General features: G+C 39.4%; 1 protein-coding gene across 1 annotated transcript in view; it reads right to left on the minus strand.

Moving 5' to 3' along the window:
- Positions 1 to 19,465, minus strand: part of COL6A6 (collagen, type VI, alpha 6) — a 109,673-nt gene extending 90,208 nt beyond the window's left edge. The window contains exons 1-7 of the mRNA XM_011933683.1: positions 19,374 to 19,465; positions 16,445 to 17,041; positions 14,590 to 15,210; positions 12,954 to 13,514; positions 11,593 to 12,150; positions 8,615 to 9,190; positions 5,029 to 5,598 (exon numbers count right to left, since the gene is read on the minus strand). Of these exons, the coding sequence (XP_011789073.1) occupies positions 5,029 to 5,598; positions 8,615 to 9,190; positions 11,593 to 12,150; positions 12,954 to 13,514; positions 14,590 to 15,210; positions 16,445 to 17,041; positions 19,374 to 19,440 (3,550 nt within the window). The 5' untranslated portion in view covers positions 19,441 to 19,465. The remainder of the gene's footprint in view (positions 1 to 5,028; positions 5,599 to 8,614; positions 9,191 to 11,592; positions 12,151 to 12,953; positions 13,515 to 14,589; positions 15,211 to 16,444; positions 17,042 to 19,373) is intronic.
- Between the last annotated feature and the right edge of the window lie 4,906 nt (positions 19,466 to 24,371).

A 24,371-nucleotide genomic window follows, 5' to 3' on the forward strand; every position in this document is an offset into this window, starting at 1 on the left:
AGAAGGTAATTGGCAGGAATGGCTACAGAGGGTGACAAAAGAAGTAAGAGTAGCAGGCTGAGCCCTTGACTAGTCCTCCAAATAGCAATGTGGAATCCTAAGGGGTAGGTCTGTGAGTGGGAAGACAGAAGTTCAGTTTCAGTCATATGCTGGTCACCACTCTGTTACTGCCAAACTACTTTTTGGCAACTCTTATCCTCTCTGGGCATTAATTTTCTTATCTATACAAATAAGGGGGTTATATACTTCAAAGTAAAAATACAAAAGCACAGAAAAGAGTGAATTGGACCAGACAGTTACAAGTCTCATTGCTTCCTGCCAAGCCCAAAAGCTGATTCTAATTATTACTTTATAAAGACAGTTCTTAATTGGAGCTGATGATGGCAGATTCTTGGTATTAAGAAATACTGTCAAGAGGCTAGGGTACATTTGTAAGACTAGAAGACAGATTCTTGAGAAAATACTTTAAAGGGGAAAGTGGCAGTTATTAGCTGGGATAGGAGATAAACCTGTTTGGGACTTTGAAAGATGTGGTATTTTAGATTAAAAAAAGAAAGGATGATTATAAAGTATAGCTAGGGACTGTTACAGACTCAGTTTATACACCTCCCAGATTTGCTTCCTCCCTTCCCCAAGGCATAGACATTTGTCCACTGAAGAGCCCTAGCTGCCACCATCCTTAGTCTGCTAACCGCAGAGGTGACAGCCTGGCTTTGACACGGCCTCCACCATGCTCACTGCAGAATGGCCACACCGACTCTGGGGCCTGTGTGCAACCCATGTGAACTTAGGGAGGCCCTGGCCCCTTCACCATTTCCCGCCCTAGATGTTGTGCACTGTGGGACCTGTTTCTGGTTTCCCCAGCAGTTTCCATAAGGGGCTGGATAACACAACCCGGTAGTGTAGGGAAGTTAGCTCTCTGACTTATGAGAGGCAGTAGATGGGAAGGAATTGGCAGGTAAATCCTCTCCTTTATTCCCCCTGCTGGGCTCGTCTACACGGTGGTTCTGTAGGGCTTCTCTAGTGATGTTCTGCATGACCAATGCACCAGTTATGTTTCTTAAGCTGTGGCTAACTTGGTAACATACTACCTTGTATTTACTTTCCCCTCCTTTCCCGCATCACTTCCCTTCCATTCACTCTTGCTTCCCTGGGACTGCACTCCCAATAAAGTATTGGCACGTAAACTCAAGAGCTTCAAAGGTCTGTTTTCTAGAGAACCCAGATCCAGTTAAGGCAGGAACATAAAAACAGCTCCTTATTAAAAGTTGGAAATGAACATCTATTTTTTTCCTTATATTTTTCACATCTCTTGAATCAAATCCTGAGGTTGTCTCTTACCCTAATCCGACTAGTCTTTTGCGCAGTCTCCCTTTTGATTCATCTATCCATAATGACAGATATATCAGATGAGAGATCCTCCTGATTCTTTGCTACCTAATCATGGCTCCATGCTAAAAAATAGACAGAACCTTCACATTCTAAAAATTGCTCCAAGTCTCCTCTAGTGGACAGAATAGCCAGTCTCAAAGAAAAATCAAGAAATAAGTATGGATAAAGGTGAGAAAATACCGTGTATATTTATTAAATTTGAATATAGCTCTGAAATGTGGCTAAAATATTTAAGTCCCTAAACTAAGGAATTCTTGGTAAGTTGTCCTTCTGTGAACTAACCCCATTACTCCACAAATTTTCATTCAAGAGATCGATTCATGGTACTCTCAGCAACATGCTATGATATTAGCTAACTTTCAATGAACACTTAGCATGTACTTCCAATTCACTGTCTCACTTCTCCTCCTAAGACACAGAATAAGTAGAAGCTCTTTTTCATTTTGCAGATGAGGAAGCTGTGACAGAGAAGCTTGCCCAAGATCTCACAGTTAACACTGTGTCTCGTTTCTCACACTTGGGATTCAGATCCAGACTTCTCTGGAGTCCACATGCTGAACTACCTTATTCTACCACTTCCTGGTTAGCCAGTGATGACAAGTCATGCAGATTGCTAGATCTACGACTAGATTATGCTATTGGAAGTGACAGCAGGAAGTGGTTTCCTTAGGGAATATCAGCTTGTAGAAACAATTTTAAAGATACAAACCTATGATGTCTTAATAAGCTCCAGCTATTAATTGGTGAAGCACAACACTTAGATATTAGTTCTTTATAATGTCGACATCAGATAACCTAGACAACAACTAATATCAAGAAAACAGCTTAATATAACAAAAAACTCAGGGATGGGGGTGGTGGGAGGAACAGATGGGGGTCAAACAAGCCTAGGTTTCAAAATGTGCTTAGTCTTACTTCCTGTATGATCTAGACCAGGCTACAAATATTCCCTTGAAGTCCAGCTTCCACATTTATAAATGAAAACAAAAATACAAACCACATAAGATGCTGGGAGAATTGAGTGAGATAGCACATTTAAAGTGCTTAGAGCACCAGGTTTGACCCTTCGTAGATGCTCAAAAAATAGATTCTTAGTCACCTCCCTCATACCTCCATGCGGCTGACCTCCCTTTCACATACGTTGAATCACAGTATGCAACTAGAGGAACTTTTAGAGATTATTTAATTTACAAACCAGAAAACTAAGACTCAGAAATGGTAGTGACATCTCCAAAGTTATGCATATTTTAATAAGAAGCAGAGCAAGTGTTCAGGCCTTAAGTCCAGTTTGCTTTGAGCCGTACTCAGCTATTGTCTGATTTCCTTGTTTTGGGATTTACAGTTTAAAAAGAACTGGCATCCCCTAATATATTTGTACATGCCTTTGAAGCTTTATCGGTGTTCATTCCAGCCTCATCAGTCCTCAGCTCACAGCCTGCCTCACATTCTTCCTAGTTGGAGTAATAACCTCAAGTTTATCTTAATACAGAGTATTTTTCTTATTTTTTGCATTCATGACTATTTCCTTAAAAAATAACTCATTAACAACTTGGAGTTCATACTCCTGTTTTTCACTTTCCACATGGTTTTCTTTCATCACACTCAGATAGAAACTAGATGGTTCAGAGATAATTTTCTGCCTAATACTTGGACTTGAGTAATTCATATGAAACAAAAAATTAATGTGGAAGGTTTGGCTGAGGTAATCAGATACATTCCAAAGTATGTGAAGCAGGACTTAGAGAGTCAGTAGTCCCAAATCAACTACAGTACTCTTAACCTTTAACCTGCACATCAGGTCTTATTAAATGTTTCAGACTGCAGTTTGGAAAAGTGTGTTTGGAGAGAGCTGTTGATGTGCTGTGGGCTCTCTCATCAGGTACACACAAAAGGAGAGCGGGTGACTTCCTTTTCAAGCTGAGAGAGGGGATTTCAGAGATAATCTGGAGATAACCTAATCCTGGAAATTCTAAAGCACGAGACACAGGAGGGCATATTGCCCTCCCTACAAAGAAGAGGGAATCACACTGGGGGGCTGTGATTCCCAGTTTTTATTAGGGCAATTGATATGTTATTGTTGACCATGGAGCTGATATGGCTGAGTGGAAGAGCAAGCTGTTGTGGGCTCCTCTGATCTCCCATCTAAGAAGCCCCTGGCGGGGGCAGAGAAACCTCAGCAGAACAAAGCTGGAGGTGTCACCAGATGCCCAGAGGCTGAAAAAGGCGTAAGAGACACTCTGGAATAGAGACATACCCTCCTAAAAAAAACTGTGATGGAGAGATCTTTAGACAAAGGTGGCTTGGTGGGGGAAGTGATGATGTGGGGCAGGAGGTGAAATCTTTGAAGGACCTATGAATGCACTCAGCTTTAGACATGGGCTATTGTCAGAGAAAACCAATTCCTGATAAGGGACAGTTTAAAAACTTTCCTGTACCCTTTTAGTTGTTCCCCCTTTCCTAGTACCTTCTCCTTCTGGAGAGTCCAGAAACTATGGTTAGTAAGATGGAGCAGCACCTGGAAGATGGGGAGTGCAGTGAAAGGCTGGGGACATTGGGTGAAATGTCAACCACTTCTCTCACTGCAAGGCAGCCTGTAGCAAGCTGGAAATGTGGGGTAACCTTGAATAAAATGTAAAGTTTTAATATTACACTGGGATGGACATATTAATGACCAAAAGGAGGTTCTTCTATTTCCTGAAAGTGATGAGAGGCAAGGGAAGAGCTGGCTCCCATTCATAAATTTAACGGTTACTGGTAGATAAAAATGAAGGCACTTTATAATTATATCCCAGGTGTCATGCTTATTAAAGTTTAAATATGCATTTTCTCATTTAGTCCTCCCAATGTTCTTTTGAACTAGGTGCTGCTATCATTCACATTTCATAGGTGAGAAAATTAAACTTAGAGAAGTTAGGCAACTTGTCTCAGAAAAAAATGGCCATATAGCAGGGATCTGCTGTCAGGCTGTCTGTCTTCAGAGCTGCCTCTTAATGACCTTGCAACATTTTTTGTTTTTTTTTGAGTGGAAATCTGGGATTAATGTTTACCATGGGTAGTTACACAGAATCATAGCCAACCCATAAGGGGCCTTTATAACAGAAAAAGTGACTTCTCCTTTAAGACACTTCACTTCCATCTGTTGAAAAAAGTGTCAAAATGCACTCATTGTAAAGAAGATATTTACTAACTTCTGTGGTAAAGTTTCATAATAAAGATATAAAGGAGGTTTCCTACCTACCTGTACCACAGCTCTTGGCAGCCCTATAGGCCCTCTTGCCAAGCAACCAAAAAATCAGTCAAATATATTTGCTTTCTTTGAGGCATGCTCTTCAACCTCTGAAACCAGCCAGATTGCAAACAATGGCCTTTTCCTCACACCGGAAGGCAGGCATTCCCACTCACAAAGGAGGCATGCTCAGCCAGGAGACAGGGAGAAAAAAGGGCACAGGAGTTCAGACACCTTGTTTCTCAGTCCGCAGGTCAAGATAAATATTTAATAACTGCGAAAAGCTCACTTTGAAATCCAGAGGCACAACTCTAAATGCTTCCACTAGCCCCAGGGGATGACAATGGAGCTTGAAGAAAATGTCAGAGAAGATGGTGTGGGGAATCGATATGAACTTGCTAAATACTTACTGCTTTCACCCCCTGTGGTACAGATGTTGCGAACGATCCTTTTATTGACCTTCTTCAGTTCATCGAAGTTGTGCACTGTCAGTTTTTTCTCTGCAGTCCCGGTGATCTGAATGAGCTGCTGGTCATCCACATCCCCAATGCCCACAGAGTAGATGTCGATACCTCTGTGTCTCAGGGCTTCCGCAGCCTGGGCCACCTCGTCTTGGGACTGGCCATCTGTAAGGACCAGCAACACTTGCGGGGTACCTGTATTTATCCTGCTGCCCATGTCTGGCCTGAAGTAATGTTCCACCTTCCTGAGTGCGGCACCGATGTGTGTATTTCCAAAGATCTGCGTGATGTTTTCAATCTGAAATGATATCTCTTTTGCACCTATGAAAGTTCCCAGTGGAAACTCTGGGCGATAGGCATCACTAAACTGGGCCGCTCCTATACGCACTCTGTTGGGGCTGACATCAAAGTCTTGAACAACGGATACCAGAAATTCCTTCATTTTCTTGAAGTCAGTTTGCTGAATGCTAGTTGAACCATCCATAAGGAAAACAAGATCTACTTTGTCAATTTCACAATCTACAAAGAAGAGAAGGAACAACAGCAAACCCAGATTGTTATTCTTTCCTTAATCCACCAAGAGTAAATTAAATGTTTGCAGCTATAGGCCGGGCGTGGTGGCTCATGCCTATAATCCCAGCACTTTGGGAGGCTGAGGCGGGTGGATCACAAGGTCAGGAGATCGAGACCATCCTAACTAACATGGTGAAACCCAGTCTCGACTAAAAAAAAAAATACAAAAAATTAGCTGGGCATGTTGGTGGGTGCCTGTGGTCCCAGCTACTGGGGAGGCTGAGGCAGGAGAATGGCGTGAACCTGGGAGGCGAAGCTTGCAGTGAGCCGAGATCATGCCACTGCATTCCAGCCTGGGAGACAGAGAGAGACTCCATCTCCAAAAAAAAAAAAAAAAAGTTTGCAGCTATGTAGAAATGATATTTCTGAAAGTGGTTTCTTAACTTATGCTAGCATGTGGTCACATTAATTGGAGAGGGAATAAAGGCAAATGATCAGTTCATAAAGTCAGTACAAGGCATGAAACACACATCTTTTTATGCTTCTCTTGGCTTGTTGATTTGGTCTTAGGCCATTTTATTTTCTGAGACGCCAGAGAACTGGGGCCAGTGCTACGGAAAACTTGTTCTCATCTACAATCTAGCCTAAGCTCTTCCAGAAAGCCCGGTGACAGTAGCAGCACATCAAGAGAAAACAAAACACACATACATTTAGGGATTCGAACAAAAAGGCAGATGGTTTGTATTACTGACTTAGCCTCCCTGGTCATTTGAGCCAATAATTATTTTTCTAGTTCATTAGGGTATATTGAGAAGAGGTTTTAAAAGGATGCCTTTTGGTCTGTATCTAGTCAGTTTTCCTTGTTATCAGTCCCTTTCTGCTGTATGTAGGCAAAAATATCTACTTGAGAAAAATATTTTTGAATAAGCAATGCAATATAGAGATGCTTCCCCCATATTAACACAGCAAATATAAAACAAGAAGAACATGAGAGACCATTGCCAACGAATGAGTTATGCTTGGCACATGCGTGTTCCTTAGCTTTCTGGTAAGCATGATCGTTTCCATGAATTCCCCAGTGATCTCACCACTGTCCGAACTTAGTTCTCATCACAGCCTCAGAAATATTAAAGGTGTCTGAGATTCCTTAAGTCCAGGTAAGCAAGGAAGAGATAAGAAGAAATATGGTAAATCGATCCTTCAGGAATTGGTTAACTTACTGAATTACTTTGTTTCAGATTTGGAAATCTAGTACTGTTTTTCTGTCCCAAGGAGAATTTTCAATATGAAAATGCAATGTCAATTTCTACAGTGAACTGGTGAAGGATAGATCCAATTTTAGGCAATGGCTACAAGGAAGGAAGAAATTTGTCCCAGTTTTCAGTAAGACCCAGAAAGATTTTGTTAGTTTTGTGAAAGAAAAAGATAGTAGCTGCATTCTAAGGAGGCAAGGCTTAGGAAAACCAGAGAAGTTAGATGAGTTTTAAAAAGAACTACTATATCTAGATGTTGGAATCATGAATTAATAGCAATTCATCCAGTAAAAACATTTTGTATATTTAGTAAAATAAATCTTAGGAAAAATACTCAGGAAACTAAGTACAGAACAATCTTTCTCTGAGCCAAACTTATAAACTGAAAGTAAAATGATGAAGGAAGGAATACATACACACATGCAACAATGCAATCTCCAGCTGTCAGAACACAAGCCCAGCATCCAGTGCAAAGGAAGTCCCACTATGCTCTGTCCTGGAAACCTCTGAGGCTGGAACAGAGTTTTTAATACTGGGCTTCACATTTTAAATGACCTTGCACCATAACTGAAATAAGCAAAGAAACTGGTGACTTCTGGCCTGAAGGAAAGAAGACTTCAGGCAATTATAGCTGGTTCTTAGGAGGAGAATTTGATTTGTTGCATAAAGAGGAAAAAGAACTAGCGGGTGGAAAAATGTGTAAGCACATTTGTGTTCTCATGACGCCTGTTCAAAACTGGTGAATTCAGCTAGGTGTAGTGGCCCACACTTGTAATCCCAGCACTTTGGGAGGCCAAGCGGGGCAGATGGCTTGAATCCAGGAGTTTGAGACCAGCCTGGGCAACATAGTGAAATCCTGTCTTTACAAGAAAAAAATTAGCCATGCCTCATGGCACACATCTGTAGTCCCATCTCCTTGGGGAGGCAGAGGCAGGAGGATCACCTGAGTCCTGGAAGTTGAGGCTGCAGTGAGCTGTGATCATGCTACTGCACTCCAGCCTGGACGACAGAGCAACACCCTGTCTTAAAAAAAAAAAAAAAAAAAAAAAAAAATAAAACAACTTATGAATTCCCCATCATTAGAAGAGTTTAGGAAGAAGTGATTAGGAATGCTGCAGAAAGTATCTTTCTTGGGGGAGTAGTCAGAATGAAATATCCCTAAGGTCTTTCCAACTCTGAGATTTTATAATATAGAAAGTCCTAGCAAAGTCTTGGAATCAACCCAAATGTCCATCAGTGACAGACTGGATTAAGAAAATGTGGCACATATACACCATGGAATACTATGCAGCCATAAGAAAGAATGACTTCATGTCCTTTGTAGGGACATGGATGCAGCTGGAAACCATCATTCTCAGCAAACTATCGCAAGAACAGAAAACCAAATACCGCATGTTCTCACTCATAGGTGGGAAATGAACAATGAGATCACTTGGACACAGGAAGGGGAGCATCACACACCGGGTCCTATTGTGGGGAGGGGGGAGGGGGGAGGGATAGCATTAGGAGATATACCTAATGTAAATGATGAGTTAATGGGTGCAGCACACCAACATGGCACATGTATACATATGTAACAAACCTGCACATTGTGCACGTGTACCCTAGAACCTAAAGTATAATAAATTAAAAAAAAAAGAAAAAAAATGAAACAATTAGAAATCCTTCTTTCCTCTCTGGAAAACTCATTCCTGAGGGCCATTGTTTTGCTTTCTCTCTCATTTGTCACTCTGCTAATAATTAGGAAAAACTTACTTGGCAAAACTTACCTACTTTTGAAGAGTTGCAGACACTGGCTGTCACATCTGAAGTTATTCCCTTCAGACCTCCAAAAGTCTCCACGAAGAAGTACTTGTCGCTTGATCCTGCCATAGCTAACAGTTCCACGGGATTGGCATCAGCAATACCCACAGCCAGGACAAGAATGCCTTTGTCTCGCAAGGCCTTTGCTGTGGCATTGAGTTTATCAGCATCATGGGAATCCCCATCGGTGATCACAATGAGGACTTGGGGGACCCCCTTGTTCAGGCGACTGCCCCGGGCTTCGGTGAACATGTGGTCCGAGAAGCCCAGTGCCTCAGCAGTATAAGTATTGCCACCCATGGCTTGGTCATTCTGGAGCACTGAAATTACCTCCGGTTTTGTGCCAAAGTTATCCAGATAAAACAGCACCTCTGGGTCATCAGCATACTTCAGAGCCCCAAACCGGACCCGATTCTTGCCCACATCAGCTTTTTTCACTATGTCAATCATAAAATTCTTCATGATATTATACTCATCATAGTCAATGCTGCCAGAGCTATCAATGACAAACACAACATCTAAAACTTCAATCCGCTTGCATTCTGAAAGAGGAAGAGAAAGGTAAACCATATGAGATTAGCTTTGGACAGCATGGGAGACACCCCAATCTTTTTATAAATTGCTAGTGTTTTCTCTCCATGAGTATCATGCTATGCATTAGAATGTCAATTCTAATAGCCTCAGAAATATTAAAGGTGTCTGAGATTCCTTAAGTCCACGTAAGCAAAGAAGTGATAAGAAGAAATACGGTAAATCAATCCTTTAGGAATTGGTTAACTTATTAAATTACTTTGTTTCAGATTTGGAAATCTAGTACTTTTTTTCTTTCCCAAGGAGAATTTTCAATATGAAAGGTAAGAGAGACAATACACATACATTGGTGCTGGAAGTATACAGTTAATACTCACTTAGGTGAGCTTGAAAGATAAAGGAGTCAGTGGGGTCCCACTGCAGGGCATGGGATGGGGTGAAGTGACAATCACAGGATTGTCAGGAATAAAATATTTTGAAACCTTTGGACTAAAAAAGTCAATTTTGTGTAAATTTTCCTGTATAAGTGGTTTCTCCAACATGTGCTTTCATTTATACAATTTGTTTCTTTTTTTTTTTTTTTTTAAACCATGATCTTGAGATTTGTATTCTTAATATAAACCTTGGGGAAATGACCAAATGAAAATGAATTTGGCAATACTGTATTTTTTTCATGATTCTCTGATGGGTGACTTTTCAAAGTTACTTTTTCCTCACTTTTTGACTTTTTTGAAACATCTATTTTCATTTTTTGGTCTCATCATAGAAATAAGCCTACTTCACACTTGGTCCAACTAAGCTGTTTTAGCATGATGCTCCTATTAACTTTTTAAATCTGAGGTCAGCACCATGGAACAGAAAAGCAGGAAAGACCCAATTAATTCTTAATCCATGTGTAGCAAGTTCCCTCCAAAGGTGCAGTGTTCCAAAACTAACTCATCCATTCTGGAGAAGGGGAATTGTAAGATGGTTTGTTATTTAGTCCTTATGTAGCACATTCTCTCTACAGGCCATAGAAAGGTATGTTCCAAACATTAACTCATCCATTCTCGAGAAACGGAATTGTGAGAAAGCACCCACCCCTCAGAGGCTTGCCACATTTTCTTCTTTTGCCAGCCACTTGCTGGCTATGTAAGGGCTGTTGAAAACCTTAGAGCCAATGTACTTGTCCCCACTAATTGCAGGCCATGGGTACAGGGCCATCAACCAAATTCCCAAGAAAAGTTGGCTCTACTTGCAAATTTACGTAGAAGAACTATGTCCCCGTGGTCTTGACTGCCTGGGAAGCCTGCTTGGATTACCCAGAGGAGTGGGGGTAAATTACACTGTGTCAAAATGCTTCAGAAAGTTCCTATTTGTTCTGGGTGAAATTACCAGGAAATAGAAACCAGGTGTACTCTTTTTCTACAAAATACAGATCATGAGTACCAAACCTTCCAGTGGGAGTTGAACAGAACTGTTATTTGAATAAGCAAACAATGTTCCTCTCCTTCCCTTTAAACTCCATGAAAATCCATGTCCTTCGTGTTCAGAATGCCTCTGTCACCAAGCCCTATGGGTCACAGTATAAATCAGTCCCTTATATTTGCTGAGCTTTTATTTGATCATTTCCATTACTCTATATTTCCATTACTTTTGATCATTTCCATTACTCTGCAGTTTCATGGGAAGACAGTGGGGACTAGGTTCCTTACTTCCTTTGAAGCAACCATTGCTCAAGTCCTCTTACTATATTCCTTCTTTATAAAATTTAGTAACTATCAAAGTGTTTTCACAAACATTATCTCATTTGATGCAAGTATTTGTCTTTAGAAATTGTAAAAATAAATACCATATATAGTAGATGTGTAGGTCAAAGAGGAGACACCTTGCCCAGAAGGATAAATGCCAGTCCTGCCTCAGCAACCCACACGTAGCCCAGTGACACAGGGCACACAAGGCTGAGCCCCTCGCCTCAAAGTAGGACCAGCTCTGTAATTCATGGTCTGGAGCTCCCCATGGGATCAGGTCAAACTAGACTCCAGCTAAGGTGACTTCCTTGTTCAGTTCCTACCCATGCCCTGACCTGTTTCCTACACCCCTTCTGAAAATACCTCCTAAATAAATCACTTCCAAAGAGCCCTGACTTAGCTTCTGCTTCTAGGGAACCTGATCTAAGATCTGGTATGATACCGTTTTTCTTAAATGGAGATTCATCGCTCTAGTGCTATTTACCTATAAATGGGAATGGATCTAGGTAAACCAAAATTCTTCCTCACTGTCTGTTTACTTCAACAGGTCAAAGCCACTAGGAGAAACATTTCAATTAAACCAAAAGTTTACAATATGCAAATAGAACGAAATTCAAGAAATAGAGGCTAAAAAAGACATCTGTTGTTTGGATAGTCCTGCTAGTGAGTATACCCATGCCTACCTTCACGGGGGCTGCATATTCCAAAAACAAGATCATCTTCAATGCGCTGCAGAATGTCAAAATTCTCAACATAAAAAACCATCTCGGGCCTCCCACTGATCTCCTCAAGCTGGGTGACATTGGAGCCAAATACTCCCACAGAGTAGACGATCACACCTTCTTGCCGAAGCGCTACCGCTGGTTCCTTTACTATGTCCTGAGCTTCACCATCCGTGATAAGGATGAGAAACTTTCTGACGTTGGGCCGGGCGCCCTTGGTGGGGCTGAAGTACTGAGACACAAAGCTCAGGGCACTACCAGTCAGGGTGGTTTGTCCAATGTGAGCCATTTGGTCTATTGCATTTGAAATGTCGCTTTGGGACATGAATCTGTTGAGCTGAAACTCCTCCTTATTGATGTCACTGAACTGGACCACACCAATTTGCACCTGATCTGGTCCAATCTGAGACTTGCTCACCAGGTTTTTCATAAATGTTTTCATTTTGCTGAAGTTTTCAGGTCCTATACTTCCAGAACTGTCCACCAGAAACATGATGTCAGCTTTCATCTCTTTGCAAGCTGCAAAAGAAAAACTGGGATGTTTATTCAAGTCAGCTACGTGTAAAAAGTTCAGAGTAAACAGGAAAATCCAAAACACAAATAGTTTTATATTGAAATATGTACTTAGTAATAATTAGTAGTAAATAAAGCATAGAAGACAATAAAAGTGAGAATATTCTATTTGTTATTTACTAATTTGCTTAAATACATAACTCAGGGTTACTCAACCTCAGCACCACTGACATCTTGGGCATCATTTTACTGTGGGAAGTCTGTGTGTTGTAGGATCCTGTAAAATACTTCTTTGAAGTATCCCTGACCTCCACCTCTTAGACGACAGGAGCACCCTCCAGTTATGACCATCAGAAACGTCTCTAGACATTGATAAATAAGCCCTAAGGGCGCAAAATCACTCCTGGGTGAAAACAGGAGCTCTAAATGATATAACTCTAAAAAAATTTCATAAGAGCTGTATAAAAAGACATTCAAATAAATTTGAAGTATTCATTACAATCTGAAATCATTTTATCATATTACACATGTGGTATACACTCATATCTATCGTGGCAAGAAATTGTGAGAGGAAGCTAATTATTACTTATTAGGGAAATTCCTCCAAATATTTTTCTTATGCTTCAGATATTATTTAAAACAACACTATAGTGGGCTCTTAGCTTTGTTCTAGAGAACAAACACAGTTACACAAGTCAACAAATCTCAACTTAGTAATTTTGTTGTTTTTCTAAACCAGCAATGTCAATTATTGCCAGGATGGCAATTTGCGAGTGAAGGTCAGTAGGTAGAGCCACGGTTTCTCTTACCTTCTTCAGCACAGATTTCTTGAACAACTTGGTTTCTTATGTCTTTCAATGCGTCAAAGTCATGCACGTAATACACTCTCTTTTCTTCTCCTGCAATTTCTCGCAGCTGTGTTTGGTTGGCCTCCTTAACCCCGATAGCATACACTCGGATGTGCTCTTCTCTCAGTCTGTTTGCAGGCTCCAAGATGCTATCCTTGGACATGCCATTTGTCAGGACAACAAGGTGACATGGAACTTTGTTTCCTCGCTGTTTCTTTGCTTTTTGCAACAGACTCAGTGTGAAATTCAGTGCTGCACCTGTATTTGTATTCCCACCTATCTGCCTGATATTCTCAATGGCCTTTCCCAAATCCTGCTTGTTGGAGTATTTATTGATCTCGAATTCCAAGTCCCAGCTGTCAGCATACTGAACGGCCCCAACCTGCACCTTATGGGGGGCAATGTTGAACATCCCTACCACCTCTGACAGGAAGCTCTTCATTTCATGGAAATCTGTGGCCTGGGTGCTCCCGGAGCCATCAATGAGCAGATAGATGTCTGCTTCCTCAGTGTCCACACAACCTAAAATGGAATCAGTAAGTTGCATGTGGCATTTGAGCAGGCATGAAGAAAAAATGAGAGCAGGTGGAAAGAAAAACAAATATGAACCTCTTCAGACAGAAAAACGGGAAACAGCTTCTAGGCTTAAAATCCATGCTTTGTTAGCTTACAATGGGGGAATCTCAGCATCCCTTCAGCCAAATGAATCACTTCTGACACTAAGACTATTGCCCTAATTCTCTGCCATGAATCAGGATAAATCTGAATATAGTAGGAGATTTAAAAAATTTGAAGCTGCTTTTTACAAGACACTTCACCCATTAGTAAATAACTGCTTAGCAAAAAGTCAAGTAGTGTGTTGGGAAATGGAGAAGGTATTTAACTGGACATTGTGGGCACATGAACTCTCTTGAGCAAATTATTTACTCCTTACCCACTCCTAGTTAACTAACTACGGATACTATTTGTGAGTGAGACAATGACATTTGTAGTAAATATGCTATACTTATGGAAGAATATATATATCTATACCAATACATAAACATATTTATATAGTATAAGTGTATATATGAATGTAAGATACATCACCCTCTGTCTCTGTCCCTGCACTAGTGGATGCTAGAATGGTACCCCACAACAGATTACATAATTACTTTGTTCTTCATTCAAATCATACTCCTGTTTATTCTCTAAATTGGAATTTGAAAATGAGAGAAGAAGATTTGGGCGAGAAAAGTACAAAACGAATAAAGAAATAAAGGGAAGAGCAGGAGAACATGAGAGGCAAAAGAGAGAAAGAAAAATGAAGAGAGAAAAATAGAAAGGAAGGTATTCTGCAGTATGGATGAGTAACAAACCTAATTAAAGCTGCACAAAAGAGGAACTAGAAGGAGAAATCTCTTCTCCCCATGCCAATACCTCAATGGCTTTTATTGTCCCCAAATTAGGATTCATATTTTCAAGCTCAAGTAAAAAATTTAGGAACTTATCCCCTTCCCACCCACATGTTACCAAGCCAATCCACTTTGTATACAGAATATTTGAAAGAGAAGAAAAAAAGAATCTAAACAACCCTTCTTTCAGTAGAAGACCTTACCAGATTTGAGCGTTTCGGTCCTCTCTGAAAAGACAGAGACTGTGTGTGTTATTTGGTTCCGCAGCTTCTTCAGAAACGTCTGGTTGTGAGCAGCCAGGTCAGCGAAGGTCTTCAGTTTAGAGACATACTGCTCAGCAGGGTGGGATGCTATCTTTTCCAACTGGGTGTCACTGGCCCCCTCTACGCCCAGGGTGAAGATGGTCACACCCTCCCTTCGGAGGTTAACAGCTGCTTTTGTCACGTTGTCTTCCGAATCTCGGTGGGTCACCAGCACGGCAATCTGGGGCACCCCCTGATTCTTCCGACTGCCATTCCGTGCACTAAAGACTTCCTTCCTGAGCTTTTTGATGGCAGCTCCAGTATAGGCCTTCCCAGTCCGGGGAGAAAGGTTCTGTATATGCTGGAGAACCTCTGACTTATTTATGCCCATGCTCAGTGAATTTATCACTTTTGTCTCATTGCTATAGGCCACAAGGCCAATCCTCATGCAATTTTCCTTTATGTCAAGGGCAGATACACTTTCTTCCAAGAATCCTTTAAGATAGTCAAAGTTCTCGTCACTTCCATTGATTGACATATCCAATAGGAACACAACATCGGCCATAGAAGGGCCTTGGCAAGCTGTATAGGCAAGAAATAAACGAGCACAATTTTAGCTGGTGGTTCAGCATCTTTGGTGAGCATCAGAAGGCATGAAGATCATACAGCAGAGCTCAGTTATACACTTAGAGCAGGAGGTAGACAAATAATTATGAAGTTGAGGTTAAAGAGACCTGGTTTCAAATACTACATTTTAGCTAAACTCCCGGCTTCCATTTCCTCATCTGTAAAAGGGAGATAATACTAATCTCATAGAATTGTTATGGGGATTTAATGAGATAATATTCTTAGCATGGGGCCTGGTATGTAAAATTCATTCAATGAACCATAGCCATTACTATCATCTTAAAATCATTTAAGCATCATCCACCCTATAGTCAGCAGTTGCAGATGAAAGCATTCTCTGTTATCAATAGGTAAGTACATATATCAGCTCATTCAGACTGATTTAATCAGGGATAATGTGAGTTTCCTATATAACATATTTGGACATGTACACTTTGAACACATTGTTTTTTACTGGCTATCCCCTGCCCCTCACTTGAATGATGATCACAAACTCTTGACCATTCTAGAGTCGTACATACTAGAGTAGTGCAAGAGGACAGACCAGGAGAGCAGTTTGGCCCCAGAGCAGAACACAGGGAAAACTAATTCAGAATAGGGTAGCAGGGAGCAAGGCAGTCTGGAGCTGAAACTACATGGCTGGGAATTGGGAGACCTGGCCTACTAGCTCTGACTAAAGTCACAGCCTGGCCCTGGGCCAAGGCACATCACTTCTAAGGATATATATAAGTTCCTATTTCCAAAAAAAAAGAGGGGGGATATGGACTTCTGGAAGTTGTTTTTAGGTCTAACATTCTATGATTATATTATGTGGTTTTAAGAGTCAAGAATTTCTTTAGAAGCAAATTTACCTTTTAAATGAACCAGTACTAAAACTACATAGCAACTAAAGCCCAGGGAAATAGCTCAGAGATCAGCTGGGTGGCAGGGAGAAAGCCTCCCTAAATGTTAGGAAGTCTGTGAATGTCGGGCAACACAGATAAGTGAAACATGAAAAACCAAGACTTGAGGGGTTCACTGAATTGAAAATAGTCATAATCACCGGACTCTCTTAAATGTATGGGTACATAACATCTGAAAATGTGGCCCATTTTAGGGATAGAAATATTCATAGAATTTCAATCCTCTCCCCATTTTAATGTTTCAAAAGCATTTCATCATCATTCCTATACATATATCCTAGGCCCACCTTCTACAAAGATGTCATCAACTGCTCCCTCCTTGTACTTTGTTACATCCTTGATGATGTGCGTCATGTTTTGGGAAAACATGCTGAGGTCTCTGACTGTCCGAAGGTTGAAATGAAACTGAGATGTGGCCATGGCCTTCAGGTTTTCCTCAGAAGCTTTCTGCACCCCTACGGAGATGATTTTCACTCCGTCCTTCTGCAGGGCCTTCGAAGCCTCTTCCACATCATCCTCAGACTCAGATGAAGCCAGGACCACTAGAATTGGGGGAAACTGTTTCTTGTCTCTCCCATTTGTGGGTGCAGAGAAATAAGTCCTGTGAGCCTCCTGAAGAGCCTTTCCTATCTGCAGGGACCCACCAATGAATCCAAAGTTCTTCTTGAGGTGGTTCAGCATGGGGCTCCTGCCTTTGAAGGTGCTCAGGTGGAATTCACTGTGAAGTTTATCACTGTACTGGGCGAGGGCCACGCGGTATTTGTCAGCCTCTATAGGGAGACTGCTGATCATTTTGGTGATGAACATTTTCACAAATGGGAAGGACCTGGATCCCAGGCGATCGGAGCTGTCCACCAGAAACACGACGTCTGCGTACTCAGGGCCTGCAAAACCACAAACATATAAACGAACTAAAAACTTTAAAAATTTACTGCCATATTTAATGCCAACTCTATGGGAGAGAGATGTACTTTCCTTTTTATTTTTAAAATACCTTCCCAATAAACTGAAAATAGCAGTCTGCAACTGCATATTCTCTCAAGAAAAAGAGATAGCTGTATCTTGGGCTGATTCTTTTAAACAACTTCTCATTTGAACTGATCACAAAATTAAGCACTGATCACAAAATTAACTTTTGCAAGGAATTGGTTAATTAGAAATAGTGATTAACAACAGTGACTGGAAAAATAAAACAGAAAGAGATAAACAGAGAAATAAAATCATGGGTTTTATACCTTTTGTGGATAATTTCCTCTTGTAATTTTTTTGGCTTTTGGAATTTGACTTCAACTATGTCAACTAGATAAAAATTTTAACTCAAACTCAAACTCCATCAAATTCACTTTAATGGTAGAATCTGAAAGATGGCCTTTCTCATTTAAGCAACACAATAGCTTATCTGAGCAACTTAAAAACATATAAGTTTTATATTCCAGTCTCATTAAGTTTTAAAGAAGTCTATAAATCATAAAAATATGGAATAGTCAATCTATTTCAAGGTTATTTTAAATATCTTAATATTTTTGATGAATCACATGAATGAACATTGTATTATATAATTGGTAAATTTTATCCCCACATGTGCAAAATGTGATGGCACCAATGTATCTCAGGCTAGAAAAGGGATTATAGTTTTAGTTTCCATTAAAAATATAAGTTTTATATAGGAATGTAATACTTTGCCTAACTTTTAAAGCTTCATTCAATGTTAGATTCAACACTAGTTATCTGGTACTATATTTTTATGTGATACAGAATCATTGGTTTAAACACACTGTTGTTTACTAGTGGTCTGCTGGTTTGAACTCAGAGCTCATTATACCTTAGCATAAGATCCATTTCTTGTCTGGGGTAGGGAGGGAAGTATGTGTGTGGTGTATGTTCAAGAAAATACAGTGTAATGGAACAAGTAATGAACACCCTGACTTTGCCTTCAGCTAACTCTATGAGCTTTATTAAGACATTCAATATACTTGGGCCCTAGTTTTTTCTTCTTTAAAATAAGTAGATTCAACTAGAAAATATCTAAGGTACCGCCTCACTCTGAGATTCCGATTATCTAAAATGGTTACTAGGTAAGTTCTAATCAAATTAGAATAACTTCAATCTTTTCCTTTCTACACTGACTGGGAAACCAGCTTTGGCAGCCCTGTGTGTTATTTCATTCTTTTTATGGCCATCTGATCGAGGCATAGTGGATAAAATAATTTCTTGTCTTTTAAATAACCCAAATTCAACCACTCTGAGATTCTTTTCGTGATTATACAGCCAGCAGCATCTCAGTGGAAGAAATAAGTGAGGGTGTATTAACACCTTCCTCCAGAAGAAGCCTGAAACCCTGTGAAGACTGCCAAGGGGAGTCCTGCTGTGGGTGGCTTGATTTGTGACCACCTGTGACTTTCTATTCATAAATGAAGCCCTACGTCTTTTGTGGAGAAAGGAAATGTAGATGAGTGGCACATAAGGTGGACTCAGGTTCTGATAAGGTCCCTCACTACATCTGAACCATGAAACAATGGAGGACAAAACATGGCTTCTACTTGAGAAGCTCAAGGCCTAGAGATACATCAAAGGAAGATGTTTGGAGGGCAAAGTCTAGTTTATGTCTTCACAAAACTTGCTTCCAAGGTCAGTGTCCTCGAGGAAGCTGTAAAAGCCAACGTAAGTTGCTCTGGACAAGAACCAATTATTTAGGAGATGGTGAAGTGGTTAAGGGTGTGCCAGGGACTTAAGTCCACAGGACAGAGATTGTTACCAGACAGAAGGCAGTGCTATGAAGCGTTCTCTCCAGGGAAAAAGCACTTTCTTCACAATAAGCAGTCAAATAGCTTAATTTGGAGCAAATCTGGACACTAAACCAAGACACCCTTTTGACACAAATGAATTAGGATAAGACATTCCAAGTTTTCCAGGGCTGAGCCTAATATTAACAGAATTTTTGTGCAACCTCCCAGAAGACCTAAAAGGGGTTGAAGCAGGACAAAATGACAGCTCTCATATATTTCTATTATTAACAAGGAATAAGATCCAGAAACAAATGATCTTCAAAGGAACACGGAGTGACCTCACAAAGAATTTGACCTACCGCCCTTACGCTTCACTACCATCAAAATCAAAACAAAGTGATACAAAACTCACAACTTTTAAATAGGTCAAATTCATCTATTATCTATTTTCTATAATAAAAATTAAGAATTCTTTCCAATTTTTCCTTACCAGAATCTTGGTTCACAGAAATATGGGAACAAATTATCATGAGGAACAAAATTAGCAACATTTTCATGTTATGACCTGAAAAATCTTCAACTTGAAATCTGAAAAGGCAAAAATATAAACATATAAAATTGTTGTGGATATTATTTGGGAATTAAGACTCACACATACAAGAGCATACAAAATTATATAATAAATTGGGTGCAACAGGGGACAAGGAATGTCTGAGGTTCACTGACCTTCTAATATGTGAAGTGCCTTAGAGAAAACAATCCATCAATATTCACAAAGTCATAAGAGTTTTTCTTGGTCCCCAGACCTAGTAGAAACATGAAATTCTGGACAGTTGGTAGAAGGAGTCAGATGTATTTTAGTGCTAACAATATTACATGTTCCTAGCATTTATTTTCCTGTACCCTAGTGTCATCCTCTATCCATTCATTGCTCAGACAATTCAGAGTTCACAGTTGGGACACACCCCGAGACCTATTTTGTAATCTCACCGTCATGAACATGTAGGTGTACTTTATCTTTGAAGACTAACTATTTTTAGATGTGATCAAAATTCCATGTTTTTTCCTTTTCCTCGCTAATTGAAACAGTAGCTATTTCAGAACAAGCAGTGATTTTTACATATTCCATATAATGTCTTGCTCCTCAGAATGAGGAGCTCAGCTTACACCATTTTATGTCCAACTTCCTAGAACTGCATGAAGCAAGGGTTTTCCAGTCTCATTTTGGCCTAAAGCATTTTCAGCCACCTTGAAATGTTCATTTTATGGAATGAAACAGGATATTAAATGCATTGAAAATAAATATTTAATGAAGCAGGTTGGGCTCATTTATTCGCTTGTTTATTCATTGAACAAAAAATGAATTGATTCATTAATAAACTAGTGTCTCCATGTCCTGCTTAATTGCTACCCAAAAATGTACTTGCAACATTATATATGTTTATCTCACCCTATACCAGTCAGGCTCCGAGTTTCTAATATTCAATCTCTTCAGAAAAGGGACATTTGTCATGAGAAGTTCCATCCCTGTTTCCTCACCTATGTCATTGTTCTTCTGACATTCTGCAACTTGAGACTCTCTTCTAGTCCTTCACAAGTCTAGACGATGTAAAGTTTTCAGTCTGTATATAAATTTATTAGTTCTATTCAAGTTGTAACCAGTGAGCTAGAAAAAGATGTTAGCAGGTAATGTTTAGTACAAACCTTTTCATTTTAGAGAAACTAAGTCCCAAAGTAGATTTCCAAAAGTGAAAGCCAAGTCATACCATCTGTATAATTTTTATTAATGTGTATAACAATAAATAATAAATTCTACCATTTGTTGATCTTTTACTATGAGCCCTGCCCTGTGCTAACAGCTTTACATCTGTTCTCCTGTTTGATACTGGTAACAACTCTAGCAGCAGGTATTACTACTACTATTGTTCTTAGTTTGCAGATGAGGAAACAGAGTTTTAAGGAGAAGTAACTGATGCAAGGTCATACTGGTAAAGTGAGCCACAATTTAGACTAGAACCCACGTGTCTGACTCCAAAACCTTTAAAACTCAATTACCCTGCAGACCAAACTCAATGTTATGAACACAAAATGGCTTCTAGTTTTTTCATTCTACATCTTTTTTCTAAGAACTAAGAGATTTTGGTACTTGTTTTCATACCTTTTTATTTTTGTTTTTCAAAACCAGCATTTTACACTATTTTCTTCTTTTCTGTTTGTATTATAAGCTTTGTAAATTATTGTAGTCTTTTGGAGCTATGAGAGAGAAAATGCTTTGGGAAGAGTCCATAGGACCAATGTCAAAAGTTTGCAAGCAGTTACAACAGGAAGAAAATGGTATTGAGTGAAGGATGAACATCTGGACAGAGAAGCAAGGATTTGGAAAGGCTGCAACAGTCCCAAAGCAACATGCAGCATCTGGAAATTTCCATATACAAATGTCAATCTATACCTCTAGTATTTACTCAAAAGTTAAGTTCTCTGGATTAGCATCTTGTGGAACAATTTTCTTGCAGTCTTTCACTGGAATCCAAAGTCTAGTGTGCTGTAAGGCTATACAATGATGAAGCCCAGTGAAATGTTCTTGAGGTGTGTGCGCCTGACTTTGTGTGTGCACGGGGTGGGTAGTATATGTTAAAACAAGCTGTAGGACCAAACATCCAAGGTCATGCTTGGGAGGTACGGAGAATGGGCTCATTTACACTGTATCAAAACACAGATGAAGTGCCTGCAATCTGTACCAGTTATGACCAAGATTTTCATACTTAAATTATAAAAATAACCAGTCACCTGAAGACATGTGAGGAGAGAATGAAGGAGACATTTAAAGCAATCAGTATAAAACTTAAATTCGCAGTAAGCTCTATCGTAACAGTGAGATTAATTGCCTTTCATTATAAACAGTCTCAAAGGTACATGTCTCTTTAATCTGAAATTTCTTTGCATTCAATTCATTCTGAATCAAGTAAGCTGAGGCTAATACCTTCTCTTTATATGCTATAAAGGTCTTTTTTTTAAAAAAAAAATCTGGATATCTGTAAACTAGAATGTTTCTAATTTAAACTACAGCTGCAAAGCAACACAGCCACCCAAGACTTGGCTTCAAACCCAGAATGTTTAGAACTTGTATAACACCTCTCGGGGCTATTAAGAACCAGGAGTCTCAGAGAGACTTCTGCTGCATACAAACCAATTCATAATCCAAGCCATACCTCTGGAAAAAAAAGTAGTAAGAGCCCATAAGGGAAACAAGAGAGACTTCAGCAAAATTAAGATAAATATTTCTTCCTTTAAAATAAGGTATGAAGGATACATCACTTGTAAGTACTGATTTTATTTTTCTTCAGAAACAAGATCATTGTTTTACTGTAAGAAACAACATTGGGTCTCTGCCACAGTGCTAAAGATAAATGATTGTTTGCTTATTGAACCCCTGATGTCTTCGTTATTTCCTTTCTGCAAACCATTCTACTCTGAAGTCAAAAAGTAAAAAGAAAAATATTCAGAGTGAGCCTAAGTTCATGTTAAAATGCTGCAGGATAAATCCTTGGCACGCAACAGGCACAGACCAATATTGAATAAATGCTGGTGAGAAAAACAAAACAAAAGCATTTGTGGTACAAGCAAGTTGCACAGTTTTTACTTTCCCCCAGTTGCATTTTCTGGAATTACAAAAAGGAGCTTTGTATGTTAATCATATTTGAACAGGGTCATGCAGGTGAACTTGCCATTTTATAAAATGATACTCTCCTGTATAGAGGAGGTGTTTGGCTGAGTGAAAAGTGCACAGGCTATAAGGTGTCATGGCCTGGGTCCACTCCATTCTTAAACTGCCATGTGACCTTAAACACCACCACCGAGGTTCCTAATCTCAAGCATAAGGGGTTACAGTCTCTCTCAGTCTAAGCAGTTCCATACCTTAACAGTTTTCTGACCTAACAAATACAAGAAAGAAAAATATGAATAATTAAGCCAAGAGCACATTTGAACACCTGTTCAAATGAACACACATTGAGCGCCTGTTTTGAAACCATTCCCTGGAGAAAACTGCCCCTCAGATGACCACCCATGGCAGGTCCTCTGGCGGAGGGGCAGGCAGAAGCAAGGGAGGGAGCATGTCTTCAACTGATCCTTTCTGGGTCAAAACTTGTTGGAATTCTTCAGGATTCACCCAGCTACATAAACTTCAGGGGACTAAAATTTTAATAGTGCAAATAATCCACTAGAAATTATGTGTCCAACACAGAAATTAGAAAAAAGAATAAATCTAAGAGAACTAGAACACTAAAAATTAAAGCAGAAATCAAACTCAAAAAGAAAATTAATCTCTGAAAAGACAAATCTCGGAACAGACTGATCAATAATAAAAAGAAAATGCAAGTAGATAATCGTTGATCAATAATAAAAAGAGAACATGCAAATAGGTAACTGTATAAATGAAAAAGGAGATCTAACTAAAGATAAGGAAAGTATTTTAAAGAAATTGTAGCTAAAAATATTCACAGAAAGTAAACACCAGGCCTTTGGAAAGTTCCACCAAAACTTACAAGAAACAGATTATCTGAACCTTTTATAAAGTATTCCAGAGAGCAGAAAAAAAAGGAATATTAGCCACCTTATTTGTATAGGGCCAGTATAATCCTGACATATAAATCAAACAAGGACAATATGAGAAAGGAAAATTAAAGGTCCATTTCACTCATGAAGATAAATATTAAAAAAATTCTAAACAAAACATTAGCAAGTTAACTCCCATAGTATATAAAAATCATACCTTTTGAAGCAACATGGATGGAACCATAGGCCATTATCTTAAGTGAAACAACTCAGAATCAGAAAGCTAACCACCATATGTTCTCACTTGCAAGTAGGAGCTAATAGAGTGTACACATGGACACAGTGTGTGGAATAATAGTCCCTGAAGATTGAGAAGGGTGGCGGGGTTGCAGGGGAGTGAGGGATGAGAAATTGCTTAATGGGTACAATGTTCACTACTCGGATGATGGTCACACTAAAAGCCCAGATTTCACCACTACACAGTATATCCACTTAAACAAAAAACTGCATTTGTATCCCTTAAACTTATAACAAAAAGTTAATATACCACTATCAAGTTGAGTTTCTCAGAAATGTACAGATGTTTTAAAATTAAGAAATACATAAATATAATGCAACACATTAATAGCTTTAAGGAAATAATAAACTATAAATATTTTTTAAATCCCACAACAAAACCCAAAAAAGCACCCATCATTCAATTCATTATTTTAAAGAAAAACTTAGCAAATTAGGAGTAGAAAGAAACTTAACCTAGCAGAAGATATATTTTGAAATCTGGAATACATATAATCCTAATGGGGAAATGTTAAAAGTATTCTCTTTAAAATTAGGAAAAGGATTTTTGCACATTGATTTTGTATCCTGAGACTTTGCTGAAGTTGCTTATCAGCTTAAGGAGATTTTGGGCTGAGACAATGGGGTTTTCTAAATA

The sequence above is a fragment of the Colobus angolensis genome, unplaced genomic scaffold, assembly GCF_000951035.1.
Source record: "Colobus angolensis palliatus isolate OR3802 unplaced genomic scaffold, Cang.pa_1.0 Scaffold129, whole genome shotgun sequence".
Taxonomy (NCBI): Eukaryota; Metazoa; Chordata; class Mammalia; order Primates; family Cercopithecidae; genus Colobus; species Colobus angolensis.